General features: G+C 39.7%; 1 protein-coding gene across 17 annotated transcripts; it reads left to right on the top strand.

The window, feature by feature from the left end:
- Nucleotides 1-490: 490 nt before the first annotated feature.
- Nucleotides 491-18624, top strand: LOC125723464 (uncharacterized). Of its 17 annotated transcripts, none has more exons than XM_049000178.1 (19): nucleotides 491-1101; nucleotides 2257-2305; nucleotides 2739-2839; nucleotides 3183-3283; nucleotides 3497-3628; nucleotides 3823-3996; nucleotides 4673-4815; nucleotides 5034-5175; nucleotides 5598-5641; nucleotides 5966-6086; nucleotides 6183-6887; nucleotides 8012-8239; nucleotides 11920-12023; nucleotides 14094-14181; nucleotides 14468-14564; nucleotides 14646-15240; nucleotides 15559-15699; nucleotides 16214-16337; nucleotides 16853-18624. In XM_049000178.1, the coding sequence occupies exons 1-19, from the start codon at nucleotides 1094-1096 to the stop codon at nucleotides 16990-16992; spliced, it is 3237 nt and encodes a 1078-aa protein (XP_048856135.1). In that variant the 5' UTR covers nucleotides 491-1093; the 3' UTR covers nucleotides 16993-18624. The 17 variants fall into 17 exon arrangements, with proteins under 17 accessions (XP_048856135.1, XP_048856145.1, XP_048856110.1 ...); XM_049000188.1 differs by lacking the exon at nucleotides 8012-8239 and adding an exon at nucleotides 11043-11270 and having other exon boundaries at nucleotides 844-1101; XM_049000153.1 differs by lacking the exon at nucleotides 11920-12023 and adding an exon at nucleotides 8889-8992 and having other exon boundaries at nucleotides 845-1101; nucleotides 6183-7871; nucleotides 8012-8101.
- The last annotated feature ends 519 nt before the right edge of the window (nucleotides 18625-19143 follow it).

Below are 19143 nucleotides of genomic sequence, written 5' to 3'. Positions count from 1 at the left end.
GGTGGTAAGTGGAACTACTCTTTATGAAACCGATTTCTTGTTTGTGGATCAAGTTATAATTTGAAAAGAAAGTGAGAGTTATTTTTAATTTTGTTTAGCCTAGAATAAGAGGCAGAACAGGTGATGTATAAGGCGTTTTATAAAATGACACTAGTTAACCAAGCCGACCTGAGGACGTGTAATTTGATGGTCTGTGGCATTTTCATTTGAAGGGTCGCATGGAGTCACTTAACCATGGGGAGTATCAGGTTATTACTGGCCTGTTTGACAGTTGTCTTGCAGTCATCCAAATTGAATTAAATTTAACATTACGTTAATGTTACTAAATTTATTCCTCTTTAATGTTGTCCATGTCCATAAGACGTACAGCCAGTTCTACTCATCATCTCTCTTCATCATGGTGCCTGATTGCCCCAACATCTTACGCTTTAAAATGGAAATGGGGTAATAAATGTTATTTTTAGAGAACATCCCCCAGGACAAGGTGCATCTTGCAAGAGATCCATCCCTGCTGCGTGCTAGTACCTTTCCATGGATCTTCAGTGTTTTTTTTTTCCATCATTGAACAAGGAGCCAAAATTAACTTTCGAAAACGCGTTTAATAAAAATAGATTTGTCAAAAATAGAAATATATATCTAGAAAAAAGAACACTTTGGAGCTGCATCTCTCGAGTCCACATTATTAAGCTAACTTAAGGAATATAAAGGAAAGTAAAATACATAGGATACACTGACTTACATAAAATGCACAGTTTTGCATCAAAAATTTCATAAACAAGGAAAACGCTTAAGAAGTTTAAGCCTGCAGGGAGAGGGTTTTTATAGGCAAAAAGGAACCAATCAGAAATCAGCTCGAGGAGCTCGCGAGCTTTTCGCGCCGCTGGCGTAGTCCGCTTGTGGTTTGTGCGATTTTTATTAATCAGTTAAGCGAAGAAAGCGGTGATGCATAGGATGTTAAAGCACTAGATTAATCAAAACTATAGTTGAAAGCTTATTTCTTTAAGTGACGGAGAGTGGGAATTTTTCAGACTCCGAAGGAAGGTCTGTAGTGTGAGATTTGGATCCAGAAAACTAAGCCAATGAAAATCTGTACATGGACAGGTGAGTAGCCCTAGTTATTTTTTATAAATATTTTAATTCAGATATTTATTTATATTACACCTGAAGATATGAATAAGAATCTGTACGTAGGCAAGCAAGAGACTGCTGTAATAGGAACTTAACCATTAAAACCGGTGAAAGTTATTTATACTATCGGTCATAACCACGACTTCCCAAGTCACATGTACGCGCACCCATATAAGTGCGCGGCAGAGCGGTCAATAACAGGGTTATTGCGAAAAACATTCTACTATTACTACTGCAGACAGTTAATACAGTCAGTGACATTTCATACGGGCACAATAATAATATAAGAATCTCGCAAGACGTTTAAGAGCCTAATCAGAGCAAACAAAAAAAATCACAGAGCAGAGGGACACAGGTAACATCTTTGTGCTTCTCATACACACCCCTTCAAGAACAACAGATCACATAAACAAAAAAGCTGAGCCCCGAAATACTGAATAAAACGCCCTTTCTTAACATCCATTCCATTCAAATGCCACGCCCACTCAATGATCAGGTTCAGGTGGATACATAAATGTCGTAATTCGAGTGCAGCGCCGCCACGTATGGAAGGCCACAGCCGGAATCGACAGAATTGCCGTCAGATATGTAATTAACATTACATGTAATTTAACAGACAGAGAAGAATGTTTTCGAGACATCGTAGCTCTCCCGGCACTTTCGGGAGTCTATTGGGATACGGGGGTCTCCCTCAATGTTTGCAGTTCAGATTTCAGACTTACCAGTCCCATTTTCTCTTGTTTTAATTGATTACTGACTGCCTATCACAGTGCAGGAACGGTAACAGTTTCTGGCAGAACGGAGTCATATAACGCGTTTGCAATAGTGAAGAGCGTCAACGTAAGTTTTTATGAGCAGGGACGTGCATGGGGTGTGCTGGACCCCTTTTGTACAAACGATTGCCTCCGTTCTAAGTCCCAAGTGTCCCTGTTTATATAGCAGGCTCGGGATTTCGCTTCTAATCTTCGGTTACCTCATGACTTTTGGGCATAGTTTTGTTTTCTTCAAAGAAAACAATCTTTGAGTTAGTAGAGGTCACATTATACATCTTTGTAAATATTATGTTGTTTAATAGCTTTAAGCACAGAGTTTTCGGGTTGTTTTATTTAGTTTCATTGGAAATTGCAGACTTGAAGGCTCAGAGGGAAATGAAAAAGCAGTACCACAGAAAACAGAGGTAGGTCCACAGGTCAGAAACAGGAACTGGCAACCAGAGCATCTTACACAGTGTTTTGTGCACCATTTTAATTTAAGATGTTATATGAATATGAATTAACAAAACGATGGATGGATGATAAATTTTTGAAGCTGTCCTAATAATGCAACTCAATGCAAAAGTTGAAAAGACTTTACTTGAGGGGGCATAAGTAACTTAGTAACTCAGTTACTACTCAAGTATAAATCATGAACTAATATAATAACTGCATGAAATATGTGAACCATTATGACTTATTAATGATATACATGGGATCAGTACTTAACTAACACTTTCTGGGTTATTAATACATCAAACTAAAGGGAGAGGGCCCTACTACATTACCACTCAAGTAAAGTGTTACCCACAAGGCTAATGCATGGTGCAACAGTAAAGTATAAATTCCACTTCCCAGGAAGATTACAGTGTGGGTATGTTGAGTCATGATGGTGCTTTAGCCCCAGTGGTGGTGCGACGTAGTACAAGGCTGAGCAACAGGGAGGCATCGGGGGAGAGGTATGCAAAAATGTGTGCACAAAATGCATTGCAGACCACATAGTTTACAATCCACTGATTAAACTTTCTTTTTATATATAGTAGTGATAGCAGAGGCCAAATTGTCGTCGGGGAACAGATATCTCATTTTAAGGTCCTTGTTATAAATTAAAAAATCTGCCATCACATAATAAAACTTTCTGAAAAAGGTAACTTGTTGCACAGAGGTATTGTTTTGATTCATTTGTTGTAGACATACTGTGACTTTGTTGGTGACAGACCAGAACAGAATGGTTTCTGTAATTCTTGTGTTTGCCCAGCAGCATAGAGTCATTGTCATCTCTAAATGTTTTCTGCCTCCCAGGAGCATGTCACAACAATGCACTGCGTGCAGTGAAAGACCGAAAACCGTGAACCAAGGCAGGCATGCTGTACAGTCAGAAAACTCCAGTATCAACACTCCATGTATGCTGAACTGAAAGAGATTTGAGTGATGATTTTATCGGAGTATTTTTGTCCATATTCTAGTAGTTACTGAAAAAGAATTGTCAGGATTATTACACATCTGCTGTTTCTATATCAGTTTGTCTGTTTTGTATTTAGCAAGTTTGATTTACTTAATCATGGTACCGTATATGTTAAGAAAATACAAGGTTAATGGCCCAATTGTTCTGAAAGGTTATTTTCCAGGCAACACAACAAGGAAGGCTTTGTCTGAGATCATCGGCATTAAAAAATGCTGCACAGTGAATGAACTGGATCAAGCTACACAGTTTTTGGGGGGCAAATCTGATCTTGACAGAGGTATTTGTAAGTGTAGCAGTATGATTCAGACTTTAGCTAAATGAAGCTTGGGAGGCCAAGATTGCTCCTTGCAGACTCTTTCGTGGTGCTTTCTTGTGATTATTGTTATTTATGCAACAATTTCTTATAGGAATTCTGTTGGCCTTCCAGGATGCATTCATAAAAAGGCACATTTGTTTTTAACTTCCTTGGTTTTTAAGGTACAACTATGGCGTTAAGGTCAAAGATGCCGAAGAACCTGTCCCTCAGCAGAGTTAACAGACGAAACAGGTTTGGAGAAACCCTGCTCCATCTAGCTGTGATGGATGAAGATATACATTTGGTGAGAGAGATATTAAAAATCGGTGCCTGCCCAAGCGAAGCTGACTATGCAGGTGATGTATTAAGGGCGACCTGTCTTGCTCTACATGTTTCCAGTGAATATGGGTAGCCAGTGTGTGCGGCGTTTGCATGTTCTCCCCATGTCGTCATGGGGTTTCCTCCGGGTACTCCGGTTTCCCCCCACAGTCCAAAAACATGCTGAGGCTAATTGGAGTTGCTAAATTGCCCGTAGGTGTGCATGTGTGAGTGAATGGTGTGTGAGTGTGCCCTGTGATGGGCTGGCCCCCCATCCTGGGTTGTTCCCTGCCTCGTGCCCATTACTTCCGGGATAGGCTCCGGACCCCCCCGCGACCCAGTAGGACAAGCGGTTTGGAAAATGGATGGATGGATTGGTACCCAGTTGAGTAAATAAGGCAGCCCAAAACGAATTCGTTTAACGTTAAAATGTTATCACCTATAAGCCATAATAAAGACATTAGTTCAGGGTAAATATGGTAGTATTTTGTGAAAATGAAAGATGCATAGAACAGTATAGAAAGTGTGTGGGAAAGTGTGGGAAGTAGCAAGACAAACTGTTATCACATAAGTAGCATTTGAATAAGTAAGCTTATTTCTGCAATTAAGCATGGCTTTATTGTACATGCAAAACTGGCACAGATGCAAAAAAAATCTCTATTTTGAGAAAAGGCTGAATTGCTTCAGTGTAATACTTGAACTGCCTGTTATCAGGCTGGACTCCACTACATGTGGCAGCAGCTGCAAGTCATTACGACATTGTGGTGACCCTGCTTGAGGCGGGGGCTGTGGTTAACTTCTCCGGAGACAAGGGTGTCACTCCACTTCATGATGCCATAGAGTCTGGAAATTATAAGGTAAGACAAGCACAGAAATTCAAGTCGATATTGCAGCGGATGTAGACTACTACATAGAATTAATATAACCAAAAAATTGCTAAATATATTTAGTTACATATCTCTGTAGTGACGTGTAGATTTTTAGTTGTAGATGTACTCATAATTACTTAATGTACCCTTAAGCAGAACTGACATGGTAATTGAATGCTTAATCACAGACTGCTATATACTTCTAGATTGTAGAGCTACTTTTGAGCAGTGGGGCAGATCCATTGCAGAGAACGGATGACGGAAGATCAGCCTTAGACATGACTATGGATGCTACCTTGAGGAAACTGATAGAAAGATACCAGCCCAAAGCCAATCAATCATCCCCAGGTCTGAAAATGTGTTAAATGACTATATATTTATTTATTTTTTTTCATTCTGTTTGCATTTATTGTATGTCCGTTGTATGATAAGGTTTACAAAAGTAAGTTTTTATTTGAACAAGATGGAAGGTTCAGGAAGTGTCCTGAATTTGAAGAAATCAGAAGTAAGCACTCAAAGACCAAAACATGGTAAAGGTTGCTTTCGGGGGTCATGTGTGTATGAAACTGAAATAATTTCTTCTGAGGTGTTGGCAAAGGATTAGATGTTTCCGATATTGGATATTGTTAGGAAATGGTAGGCAAGGAAACACACGTGCTTTAAAAATGTATTCAAACTTGTATGGTGATTAGGGGAAAATCAGTTAACTTATTAGTGGAAAGGCATTAAAATATTGTTGAATGAATAATTTTCTGTTTGTTTTTGATAAGGACAATGTGAGCTTTGGAAATGGTGTTGCCAAGATGGATCTAAGGTTGGTCAAATCATTGAACGTCACTATTAAAATGGTAGAATGGAGCAGTAAAAGTAAAAGGCTTGCTGTCTGCAGTACGTCTGCTTGTTTGTCATATTTCATTAATTGAATAGTATTTCGCCAGATACTGACTGACTGCCGTTTAATCCAGATTTTCGCCCTGTTTGTTTCTAGCATAAATTACAATTTCAGTGACATAACTAACGATGACAGTAGCAATATAAGAACTACAGGTTGCACACCGCATGGCTTGTAATTAGACTGACTTCAAGATGTCGTCAATAAATGTTCTGAGAAATAAATTGGAAAACTCTTGGGTTTCAGGTAGCAAAATCTGCACTCAACAGTGATGCCAGAGCAAGTTCCTGTTCGGGAGGTTTTTCTCCAAAAAAGATTGCATGCAATAAAAACCAAGAATCGTTTGGTGTGGAAGCGCTGTTAAAATGTGAGAGGAAAAAAGGTTATTTAATTGTCTAATTTTCCAAGAAATTTCAGTAAAAAACTGAAACTGAAATTTACAAAAAATGGAATTTACTTGTAGGTAGAGATTCAATGACTGCTGGAGACAAGGATGCTGTTTTATCAAAACCTGCCATTGTGTTCAACAAAGCTAGAAATGGACAAGTTATTGCAGAAGGAACTGAAGAGGATGGTCAGGATTCAGATTCCACACCAGCCATAACAGCAGACAATGAAAAAGAACAGTCAGAATTGTCTCTGTCACAAAACAATGAGAGCATAATAATGTGCACTGAAGATTTGTTGGGGAATCTCAGAAACTCAGATGGTAACCTTGTGGCTGATGGTGGAGAACAGTTTATTCATCAGATCTCGGAAGACAAAGCTCAAGAGTGTCCTGAATCTTTCACAGCCTATTTAGAAGAAGCTGCAGCTTGCTGTAGAGGCAGAAGTCAAATGAAAGAGCAAAATGATTTACAGACAAATGTTGACTTGGAGCAACACAAAGATGGTAAAAATGAAACTGTGAGATGTGATTTGAACATAAAGCAGAACTTTGGCTGCCAAACTGCTAAGCCTATGAGAAATCCCAAAATTGACCCTGAAGATGATGCGAATGAAAATATGGATGAGTGCAGCATATCATTGCTATGTCCTTATGCAAGGGATTCAGATCTTCCTTGCGCTCCAAAGGCTTGGCATGGACTGAATGCTTGTGAAGGCGAAAGGTTGTCTACAGCAAGCAATTCAACACCATCGATCAAAGGATCATCTAGCTTCTCGGACGGTAGCACACCATCACTACTTTTAGAACAAAGCAGAAGTTATGATGGAATATCAGCTTCTGATTCATGTAAAACTAGTACTGCGGAATTGCCTGTTTTACAGCATGAAGTTTCAAGTTTTGGTGAAAAATATGATATTGCCCTGTCTGGGAGAAATTCAGAGTCTTTTGAGATTAAAAAACAGTCAGTTGAGCCATTAATTGCCCGTGAAAACAAAAAAAACAGCACTGAAGTGAACCAAACGTTGTTGGAACAACAAGATAATAACCGATGTGAACCCACAGAGTGCATGGAACATATTGAAATGGCAGAAATGATTCGTTTGCTGTCAGACAGTGAACTTTCCAACTTATCTAATCCTGAGACTCCATACCCTGAGAAGGATGCATTAATCTGTGTCCCTGTAAATGTAGAAAATTTTTGCAACTCACTGGAAGATGATTGTGGTGCCCTTTTAGCTTTGAGGGGCTCTGGAAGTTGCGGCTCCAGAGCATTATCACAAGAAAAAGGATGTGACATAACTAAGTGGTTGCTTGACTCTAACACCCAGGTGGGATCACCGAAAGCTATAGAGTGTGTAGATCTTATCTGTCAGACAATAGAGGATATTTCACAAGGAGCAATTGAAAAGGCAGGTTTACAGTGTGGCCAGGAGCTTCTCAACCAACAAGCATTTTCATGTCAATCTGAGTTCCATATAAGCGGACAAGTTTCCGAGAATGTAGTGTATGACAATTCTGGCTCTGTATCCAAAAAAGGACTGTTAGAATCGGAAAACAACTTAAGTCCTCATGTAGTGATGTCTGCGTCTGAAAATCTCCTGCACGATTTCTCCTGCAGTTCAAGTAAATCACAGCCCGTGTGTCATGACACACAAAATGATGATGAAAACTGTTCATTTGATTCTGATTGTACTTACGTTTCAGAATCTTACTTTTTGAAAGGTACTAAAACTGAGAACTTGAACAATGACAGCCTAAATTCAGGTAAAATTATTTTTAGGAAAGAAAATGGATTATAACTGCAGATTTAAAAGTTCCATTTTGGGCAATTAATGATTCTGGGGTGATTATTATTTTTTTTATTCTTTCTGAGGCAAAGAACAAAAGTGTATTTCTTGCTGTAGGTACCAGCCAGGATTCAAGCAATAAGAACTTCAAGAGGCATAGTAAGAAGCATCACGATAAATTTGGCAAAGGGTCTGACCAGCAAAAGGGTAAATTATTGCAAGACAATGTTTCCAACGTGGATTCAATCTACATTCGAGAAGATTGTGACCCAACTAACCAATCTGCCAATATCCTAAAAAGCTTGCCAAGTGGAAGTGATTCCATTAACCCAGTTCCTTGCTCAGGTATTTAAACAAATGGTGTATAAATATTCTCCCCGGAGTTCAGCAGGACTTTCTGATATACAGTTTATTAGAGTTTCAAATAAGATCGTGTGCTGTTAGCTCAACATTAATGCAAACATAGCAGATAACTCTCATTATGCTGAAGGTGAGTTCCTTTGCTTTTTTTTGTCATCCATCCATTGTCCACCACTCATCCAGGTATGGGTCGCAGGGGCAGCAGTCTGAGCAGAGATGCCCAGGCTTCCTCTCCCCAGCCAGCTCCTCTGGGGGAGGGATACCAATGTGTTCGTAGGCCAGTTGGGAGAGAGAATCTGTCCAGCTCTGTTCTGCCTCTGCTACTGTTTGTTCTTTATCCTAATGTTAAAAAGGAATAATACTGTACAAGGCAAGCTCTAAGTGACACCTATTGCAAAAAAAGAAAGTAATTATGATCTGACCACTTCTTAATCTGTCCTTTCTAATCATTCAATATTTTTGGTCTATTATAATGAGTATGAATATATTTATACTGGAGTGCTAGACTTCAGGCCCCTCTGCAACTTTGACTAAGGTAAGCTGTTAGAAGATGGATGGATACTGAGTGGATCATTGTAAACTCTCTTGAGAGCTTCACTGATGCCATACAGTATAGTGTCTGTGCCTATTTTAGGACATCAAGTCCAGTTGAGAAGGAAATCGGCTTCCCAGAGGACTTGCTGCATGGACCATTTGACTGAAGTTCTACCCAGCAAAAAGCGCAGAAGTAGCAAAAAAGTAGGAATTTCTTGGTGTTCTGCACTGACTTCAAAATATAGTGCAGTACTGTTGCTTTGGGTCTGTTTCTGAGTGTTGGAAACAGATACAAACATAATAAAAGAAATGGCACACAATCCTGGTGACAATGCAAAAGCAACCACGTCGTCACGTGATTGTCACATTTGATAATGACCATGCAGAAAGGTTACGGGTGTATGTTTAGTATGCTGCGCTGCGACTTTGTGAGCTGCATGCAAGTAGACTTTACATGGCTGCCATAAACACAACACGCGCATTTCTTTTCTTCTGGTTTTCTTTTGATTCTTGACCAATGGGAGTAGAGTGGCAGGAACTGGAGACAGAAACACACGAACAGACCTATATACACGCGAAAAAAAACAACATGACAGCCCAAGCCCCCGGAGGGCATTTAATGGCTTTACAGTGGATATTTCACGGGGGACCTTTTAAACACTGGCCCAAATCTACTTTCCCCTTTTCTTTACTGCGCTGGCACTGGTCCCATTCCTTGCCTTTTCCCTTTTTAGGTCTGCCACCGTCACTTTCTCTTGGGTCCTGGCAGGTACCTCCATAGGTCTTGGGAGAATCCGTGGCTCCTGTACACACACTCCACCTTTCTCTCTTTCTGTTCATAGGCATAGCAGCTGCCTCGTCAGCTCCATCCTCGCTCCTGTTACCACTCCGTTGTGCCCAGCAGCTTTACTCCTCTCTCTCTCTTTTGCGCTTTGTGACTGCTGCACATTCTGTTGTCTGTACATCTTTGCCTGTGGTTCCATTTACATCCCTCCTGGTTCCATGTGGCCCAGGAGATCTTCCTTGCGCTCCAAAGGCTTGGCATGGACTGAATGCTTGTGAAGGCGAAAGGTTGTCTACAGCAAGCAATTCAACACCATCGATCAAAGGATCATCTAGCTTCTCGGACGGTAGCACACCATCACTACTTTTAGAACAAAGCAGAAGTTATGATGGAATATCAGCTTCTGATTCATGTAAAACTAGTACTGCGGAATTGCCTGTTTTACAGCATGAAGTTTCAAGTTTTGGTGAAAAATATGATATTGCCCTGTCTGGGAGAAATTCAGAGTCTTTTGAGATTAAAAAACAGTCAGTTGAGCCATTAATTGCCCGTGAAAACAAAAAAAACAGCACTGAAGTGAACCAAACGTTGTTGGAACAACAAGATAATAACCGATGTGAACCCACAGAGTGCATGGAACATATTGAAATGGCAGAAATGATTCGTTTGCTGTCAGACAGTGAACTTTCCAACTTATCTAATCCTGAGACTCCATACCCTGAGAAGGATGCATTAATCTGTGTCCCTGTAAATGTAGAAAATTTTTGCAACTCACTGGAAGATGATTGTGGTGCCCTTTTAGCTTTGAGGGGCTCTGGAAGTTGCGGCTCCAGAGCATTATCACAAGAAAAAGGATGTGACATAACTAAGTGGTTGCTTGACTCTAACACCCAGGTGGGATCACCGAAAGCTATAGAGTGTGTAGATCTTATCTGTCAGACAATAGAGGATATTTCACAAGGAGCAATTGAAAAGGCAGGTTTACAGTGTGGCCAGGAGCTTCTCAACCAACAAGCATTTTCATGTCAATCTGAGTTCCATATAAGCGGACAAGTTTCCGAGAATGTAGTGTATGACAATTCTGGCTCTGTATCCAAAAAAGGACTGTTAGAATCGGAAAACAACTTAAGTCCTCATGTAGTGATGTCTGCGTCTGAAAATCTCCTGCACGATTTCTCCTGCAGTTCAAGTAAATCACAGCCCGTGTGTCATGACACACAAAATGATGATGAAAACTGTTCATTTGATTCTGATTGTACTTACGTTTCAGAATCTTACTTTTTGAAAGGTACTAAAACTGAGAACTTGAACAATGACAGCCTAAATTCAGGTAAAATTATTTTTAGGAAAGAAAATGGATTATAACTGCAGATTTAAAAGTTCCATTTTGGGCAATTAATGATTCTGGGGTGATTATTATTTTTTTTATTCTTTCTGAGGCAAAGAACAAAAGTGTATTTCTTGCTGTAGGTACCAGCCAGGATTCAAGCAATAAGAACTTCAAGAGGCATAGTAAGAAGCATCACGATAAATTTGGCAAAGGGTCTGACCAGCAAAAGGGTAAATTATTGCAAGACAATGTTTCCAACGTGGATTCAATCTACATTCGAGAAGATTGTGACCCAACTAACCAATCTGCCAATATCCTAAAAAGCTTGCCAAGTGGAAGTGATTCCATTAACCCAGTTCCTTGCTCAGGTATTTAAACAAATGGTGTATAAATATTCTCCCCGGAGTTCAGCAGGACTTTCTGATATACAGTTTATTAGAGTTTCAAATAAGATCGTGTGCTGTTAGCTCAACATTAATGCAAACATAGCAGATAACTCTCATTATGCTGAAGGTGAGTTCCTTTGCTTTTTTTTGTCATCCATCCATTGTCCACCACTCATCCAGGTATGGGTCGCAGGGGCAGCAGTCTGAGCAGAGATGCCCAGGCTTCCTCTCCCCAGCCAGCTCCTCTGGGGGAGGGATACCAATGTGTTCGTAGGCCAGTTGGGAGAGAGAATCTGTCCAGCTCTGTTCTGCCTCTGCTACTGTTTGTTCTTTATCCTAATGTTAAAAAGGAATAATACTGTACAAGGCAAGCTCTAAGTGACACCTATTGCAAAAAAAGAAAGTAATTATGATCTGACCACTTCTTAATCTGTCCTTTCTAATCATTCAATATTTTTGGTCTATTATAATGAGTATGAATATATTTATACTGGAGTGCTAGACTTCAGGCCCCTCTGCAACTTTGACTAAGGTAAGCTGTTAGAAGATGGATGGATACTGAGTGGATCATTGTAAACTCTCTTGAGAGCTTCACTGATGCCATACAGTATAGTGTCTGTGCCTATTTTAGGACATCAAGTCCAGTTGAGAAGGAAATCGGCTTCCCAGAGGACTTGCTGCATGGACCATTTGACTGAAGTTCTACCCAGCAAAAAGCGCAGAAGTAGCAAAAAAGTAGGAATTTCTTGGTGTTCTGCACTGACTTCAAAATATAGTGCAGTACTGTTGCTTTGGGTCTGTTTCTGAGTGTTGGAAACAGATACAAACATAATAAAAGAAATGGCACACAATCCTGGTGACAATGCAAAAGCAACCACGTCGTCACGTGATTGTCACATTTGATAATGACCATGCAGAAAGGTTACGGGTGTATGTTTAGTATGCTGCGCTGCGACTTTGTGAGCTGCATGCAAGTAGACTTTACATGGCTGCCATAAACACAACACGCGCATTTCTTTTCTTCTGGTTTTCTTTTGATTCTTGACCAATGGGAGTAGAGTGGCAGGAACTGGAGACAGAAACACACGAACAGACCTATATACACGCGAAAAAAAACAACATGACAGCCCAAGCCCCCGGAGGGCATTTAATGGCTTTACAGTGGATATTTCACGGGGGACCTTTTAAACACTGGCCCAAATCTACTTTCCCCTTTTCTTTACTGCGCTGGCACTGGTCCCATTCCTTGCCTTTTCCCTTTTTAGGTCTGCCACCGTCACTTTCTCTTGGGTCCTGGCAGGTACCTCCATAGGTCTTGGGAGAATCCGTGGCTCCTGTACACACACTCCACCTTTCTCTCTTTCTGTTCATAGGCATAGCAGCTGCCTCGTCAGCTCCATCCTCGCTCCTGTTACCACTCCGTTGTGCCCAGCAGCTTTACTCCTCTCTCTCTCTTTTGCGCTTTGTGACTGCTGCACATTCTGTTGTCTGTACATCTTTGCCTGTGGTTCCATTTACATCCCTCCTGGTTCCATGTGGCCCCTCAGCTGGCTCCTTGTCCTCTGTTCTGTTTTTTCAAGCATCTGTCTACCCTTTGGGGAGGGGTGAGGTTTAATTTTCCACATGCTGCACATTTCCCAGTAAAATGCGTGGCCAGAATGTCTCACTGGAACTTGTGCCCAGTTAGGGAGCGGCTCTAGGTTCCCACATGATGTCATGTGCTATATTTCCACATGTGCCAACCGTATTATATGCACTTTGGACAAGATTAATTTTATTTACACATTCTAGATCATGTAGAAATTGCCCTGATTCCTTCACCGTTGAGTGTTATTTTTATAATAATAATAATAATTATTATTATTATTATTATTATTAAGAAGTGGATAGTTCAAGTCCAGAAAGTAAAAATCCAGACCAAGATTTCACTTCAACCAACCAGTTGAATTGAGTTTGTTACTGTGACCCTTTAAACACAACCGGTTGGTTGAAATCTTGGTTTGGATTTTTACTTCCTGGGCCTTGACTATCAGCTTCTGAGGATGATGATGAAGATGATAATAATAATATTACATATATCTTATGTGTAAATATTTTTCTGTACTGAACCCTGGGATAGACTGGAGTTACAGTAATTGACCTTTTAAATATACACACGATTGTACACCAAAATATAGAGATGGTGTTCCCCTAATCCTGCGACTGTCTTTGGATTGTGGGAGGGAACCTGTGAGATGGAGAGAACACAATTCCACCTACACCACGGAGATGGGGTCTGAACCCCTAACCCAAGTGGAATCAACATGAGATTCACTGTTTCTCGCTATTCAAACATAAACGTTTGGTGGCAGTGACAGTTTTTTAATGCAATTTATACACTTAGTAAACCAGTGGTTTAAAGATTTTTTTTTTTTTATTCAAGATATCTGCATTAATCCCATTGTGAAAATGTTTGCTCGTAAAATCCATAGTGTAAGAAGAAAACAGTTTAACCTGGTAACAGTGTTTGTACAATCTGCTCTAACAAATGTTTACCTTGTATACTGATTTCATTACAAATATAGATTTAAGACATGTATGTATGAACATAAATAATGGAAGTTTTTCCCTGAAATGAGTAGTTGAAATGAGTATTCCGAATGAATACTATATAAATACTGGCCTATCAAGCAGTATAGTAGATATCTTGATTTATAATTAAAAGGTTCCATTCCATATGCTGTAATGTGCAGTTTCACTGAGTATTTATTTTTGTCATCAGCCAAGTACTCAAGGATTTGTTTCCCATGAACTTTTATACTTCAGTTTCAATCCACTTCATCCACATTAGACAAAGTGAGAAAGAAGCAGGACGAAATGCTGGCCATGGATCTGACGGACCCGGAGGATACAGGTCATTTTTGTGTTGTACTCTCCCTGAAAAGTGTCATGTATAAAAAAAAAAATCTAGAGCAACACGGCATAATTCCATAACGCTGATTTACTGATTTTAATACCTTCATCAGTTTGTTAGACATTCAGTGTTCTGAGTTTACAGTGTATTTTTTTTCTCTATTTGGCTATACTGTTTGCAAAATAAATCTAGTGTGGTCCTGCATTTTCAGGATGTATTCTATTCATGAGCACATACCGTAGAAACACATGTAGTGCTGAATGACAAATTTTACCGCTTCTATTAGGCAAATTTACTGAGGCATTTGCCCAGATCCAGACATTGCTCAGTGATGTGCTGAACAAACACAAGGCAGAAAATGAAAATCTGACCAGAAAGTACAGGTAAATTCTCCTTTGTACCTGGCACATACAAACACACATATCTGTCTGTCTAACAACCATTTAATGAGTTGTTTTTTCCAGGATTGCCTCTGATTCTTTCAAGCATGGCACTCTCAGGGAACAACTATCATCGCTTTCTTCAAGGCAAAAACACCTGCTGGACATACTCCAAAGACAGAACAATCTCAGAGTTAGATTTCAGATGTTCCACAGCAGGTCTTTTGAGGGTCAAACCACCGCAGAAGCTCCTTGGACAAGTATGAACGTATGTGATGCTGAAACAGTTCACAAAACCCAATGGAGAGACTGTCGCACTGGTACTCTGGAGCAACTTTCAGAAGACGACTGTTCAGGTTTCAGCTCAGCTTTGAGCCTCTGCAGTGAAGCTGTTTCACGAAACTGCAGTGACCAAACCCAAGTTACTCTGGGTATCAGTCATGCAGGACCCCAGTTTTCAGTTAACGAGCTACGCACAGATTCGTGCACGTTTTTTGACAGCTTTGTGAATGTTGATAACCAAGCAGGCGTGCCACCCAGTTTCACAGTGCAGGCTAGCCCGGTTGCAGTTCACACTGAAAACATTCAGTCACAGATTAAGGTACCATCTGAGCTGGCTTATCTTATTAAACAAGGCACCATCAAACCTGGGGAGAATGTATTCAGGCTGAAGTTGAAGGTAATTTCATTTTTATTATTTGTTAAAAATTATTCAAAAACTACAATAATCCTAAAGGCATAAATGTATAAAGACACAGCTTATGTAGTTAAAGCTAGATGGCCTAAAATCAGTGTAATATTTATATATAATCATAAATGTAATGCTTAATATTAAAATGCTAATTTCTGCAAGAGAACATGTTTATTCAAGTCATTCATATTGTTTCAGTATATGAAAGCTGAGCCTCTGGATGCCATTCCCCTTTCTTAACCAGCAGTGTGATTTCATAGGTATCAATGGCTTGAACAGTTTTACTTTTTATATTTTGCTACTTAGGGTAATTGTCACACAGCTTCCCTCCAGGAAAATGGATCCATAAAGGACACAGGAGGTCAAGTCTACATTTCTCCAGAGCAGTGGATTGGATCTGTTTTGGGGCCCAGTGTTCCTATGAGCCCAACATATGCATGGAAAAAGGTAGAAAGAAAGGATTCAGTTGAGGGGAAACGCATCTCTATTACTTGTTTACCTAGGGTTGGTTATGGAAAATGGATATTTATATTAGTGTAGGACACCCTTCCCAAAATAGATGCTTTTACATAAACAGCAAAAAAGTGAAGGACAGCAAATGAGAAGAACAAATGTCTTTGGTTGGACTAATGACTCTGGGGGATCTCAGGTCAACTGTGTTGTCATCTATCGAAGGTCATTTATGATTTAATTTCAGTAAAAACTTGTGCCTTAGAATATACAACTGGTGCCTGGGGAGTCTAAGTGCTCTAAGACCCCAGTTATATTGAGATCCTTGAACTGTACGGTGTCTTTAGACGCGGAGTCACCGGGAGTGTAATCTGAAACCAAAGCACATAACCACTGTCCAAAGGCATACTTACAGGAACTTTGCTTTTCTCGATTTGCTGTGCTGCTTGTGCTAAATTTTTAATAATGAATCCAAAATTATTGCTGTGAATAATGTTTGTTTCTATTTTAGGTGACGTACAGGTCCAAGCCACTCTTAGGATATGTGAGGAAGGCTGGCCCAGTGGCCGGCGACTCCACAGCATCACTGCAAAACTGTCCATCCAAAGCCACACCTCCAGGAGATCTCCTTAAAGGTTGAGTAAGAGTTGGGGAAAAATGTTCAGAACACATTGGGGAAAATGTACTCCTTTGCTTTTTTACATACAGAGCGTCCAGTCGAGTTCTTTAAGGGAAAGTCTTGAGCTGTACCTTCTGATTGTTTGCTGTATAATAACCGTTTGATTAGATCAAGGTGGATACACTCACTGCAGGATCCAAAGCACTTTGGCTGTGTGATGCTTTTTTTGTTTGCAGATTGTGCACCTCAGGCTTCATAGTATAAGTCTTTGCTTTTCTACATATTTACTAATTCTTTCTCCAGACAAATATAGAAAGTATCTCACTCGTGTGTTGGGAGAGAGAATGGCGAAAAAATACTACCTGTGCCCTCGTTTTCGAGTGTGTGAAAGTTGTGTTTAAAATTCATGAAAAAAAAAACACTTATAGGCTTTTTGAAATGGTTTTATAGATACATTCTCTCTTTTTTATAGATCTAACTTATGATAATATAACATGTTCTAATTTGTTCATTTTAATGTTGCTTGTACAGAGGTGTGTACCGAGTCCCCCATCGGTGATTTAATGAAAATACAGACCATTCTTCTAGTAAGTGACAGTGAGTTCATAAACAACTATGAACTGGACCAACACTGGAATAGGCTGTTAGAGTCTGACGACTGGACCATTTGAGGAGACCTTTCCATGTGTACATGCATGCGATGTGTACAATTGTTTAGATTAAATAGACTCTGTTATAATTATTTTGACCTATTGATCAAATTTGTATATTTGTCTATTCATAAAATTTTAGTTATGTTCTTAAAATGTTCCTGTTTATGTAACATGAGCATTAAGCATTAAGTAGTGCAATTCTTGTTGAGCACTCAAAACTTAAAACAGCTTTTGATTAGGTCATAATTTTTTTCTTAGTTAACTTTGACTGCTTTCTAGGTAGTTCAAGAAAACGTAATTATACGTAACACAATGTGACAACAGAAAATCAAAAATGAATGAAATTTGAACATTCAATATTAACATGTCATTTTGAATTCCACAAAACACATTTTTAATTCCCCAGCTCAACATAAAAGCATCCAGTTCACTGATTAGTTTGTAGTAGACATTGCCATTTGACAGAATTATTAGTCAGATTTTGCCAGTCATTATTCTAACAATATTGCATTGCTCCTGCCCTCACCCCACCCCCACCACACACAGAGAGAACCATGTATGGAGTGTAGATCAAAATATTTCTTGCTTTCCATACATACTGAGATATTACTAATTTCTCCAAAAGGATAACGTAAATCCTTAAACTCAAGAACACTCTACTTACCACCATTGCGTTTGTGATTGAAAAATCAGCTTTTTTTGTACCAGGAAAACCTAAAGTCCGTAAAATATTCTGCATAAGTTTGATGTTAAAATGTCAGGAAGATTTTTTTCGAGTGGATAATGAAACTGAGTTTCATGGGTGTTAAGTGATGGTCTGCAAAGACAACAGAAAGAGCGGTGCTATGTGTAAGTCTGATGGCTTTTGTTTATATATATACATACAAGATCAGTCCTGCCTGCACATAACATATTTCCTGATGCCTTCACCTATGTGTATTGTCTGATGCCAAGAAGCCAAACCGGATTTAGAAACGTCAGACAGCTCTAGGTGAATATAGTTGCAATTCCTCTCTGGTCCCGTCTACATTAAAGTCCACGGTTTCAGTTCCCCTGCTATAATAAAGTGCTGCTTGCTGCCCTGTTTTTCTCAGGCCCCCCATGAACTGTTAAAAAGGCTACACATTCAGCACGCTAATTTAGTGCGTAGACTTTAGCTACACAAAACCTCTCTTCTAATCACACCGTAAGTCCTCCCCCATTCACCATTTCCTCTGAGAATAATAAACGGGAAGCAAAATTCTCAGTGGAAAAATAAACATTTTGAAAAACAGCATCCTAAACCCCGATCTACCTCATTCTTCTCATCCCTGTGTGTTTCCTAAGGACACCAAAGCATCTTTGAAATGGCACTTCAAAAGGCAGATGACTCCTGTCTGTCCCTCTCACCATTTATTCTGAGGGATACAAAATTAGTAAACTGTGTGAAGCGCTAAATAGGAAAACGGTAAAATAGATGGATGGACTGACAGAAATACATTTGTATTATTAACTACACCTCCTCATATTTTGTGACCCTTTTATTTTATTGATTTTTTTTTTAAGAATATAACATGTTTCTGTAACCTGTGTCGCCTTTTCTGGTTTAGAACATTAGTGCCAACTTGTTTTCTTAATGTGGTTTCAGATTTAATAAATTTCTCAACATCAGGGAAGTGGTCTGTAAAGGTTATTTCTTTTCCCAAATGTGTTATCTAAAAAGTCATTAATTTCTTGCAGTGTATACAGATCGTGGTTTTGGGAAACAGAATCGGTGACAGACGTGCGTCCAGAATCGGTTTCACAATCATGACCATTTTCATCTCAAGTTTCGCTTTCCGCAGCCTTTTGTACCACACAGCCCGATTCGTTCAGTGTCAATGAATAATGGCTTTAGCCACATCATGCACCACAGGTACATCCGTGAGATATCCCACACACAGGGCTGCTGTACTTGGCCGTGGGGTTTAACATTCTGCCTGCTGGTGTCTCCCCCCTGGTTATCTCTAGCCTCTTCATACCACAGGGTGCCTCGCCCTTTATCCGAGTCAGCGGGCTGTGTGGAGATGATATTTGATATTTGCTTACCCAGGGCAGGGGAAGTTCTTAGAAAATTGTTGCAAATTTGTTGTCAAAATCGACAGGTGAGGCTTGAGCTCTCGGATAACTTTTGCCAAAGTTTCAGAGCTG

This window comes from Brienomyrus brachyistius, chromosome 2 (assembly GCF_023856365.1).
Source record: "Brienomyrus brachyistius isolate T26 chromosome 2, BBRACH_0.4, whole genome shotgun sequence".
In the NCBI taxonomy this organism is placed as follows: domain Eukaryota; kingdom Metazoa; phylum Chordata; class Actinopteri; order Osteoglossiformes; family Mormyridae; genus Brienomyrus; species Brienomyrus brachyistius.
The sequence above is the reverse complement of the archived record's forward strand: the minus strand, read 5'-3'. Positions and strand labels throughout refer to the sequence as shown.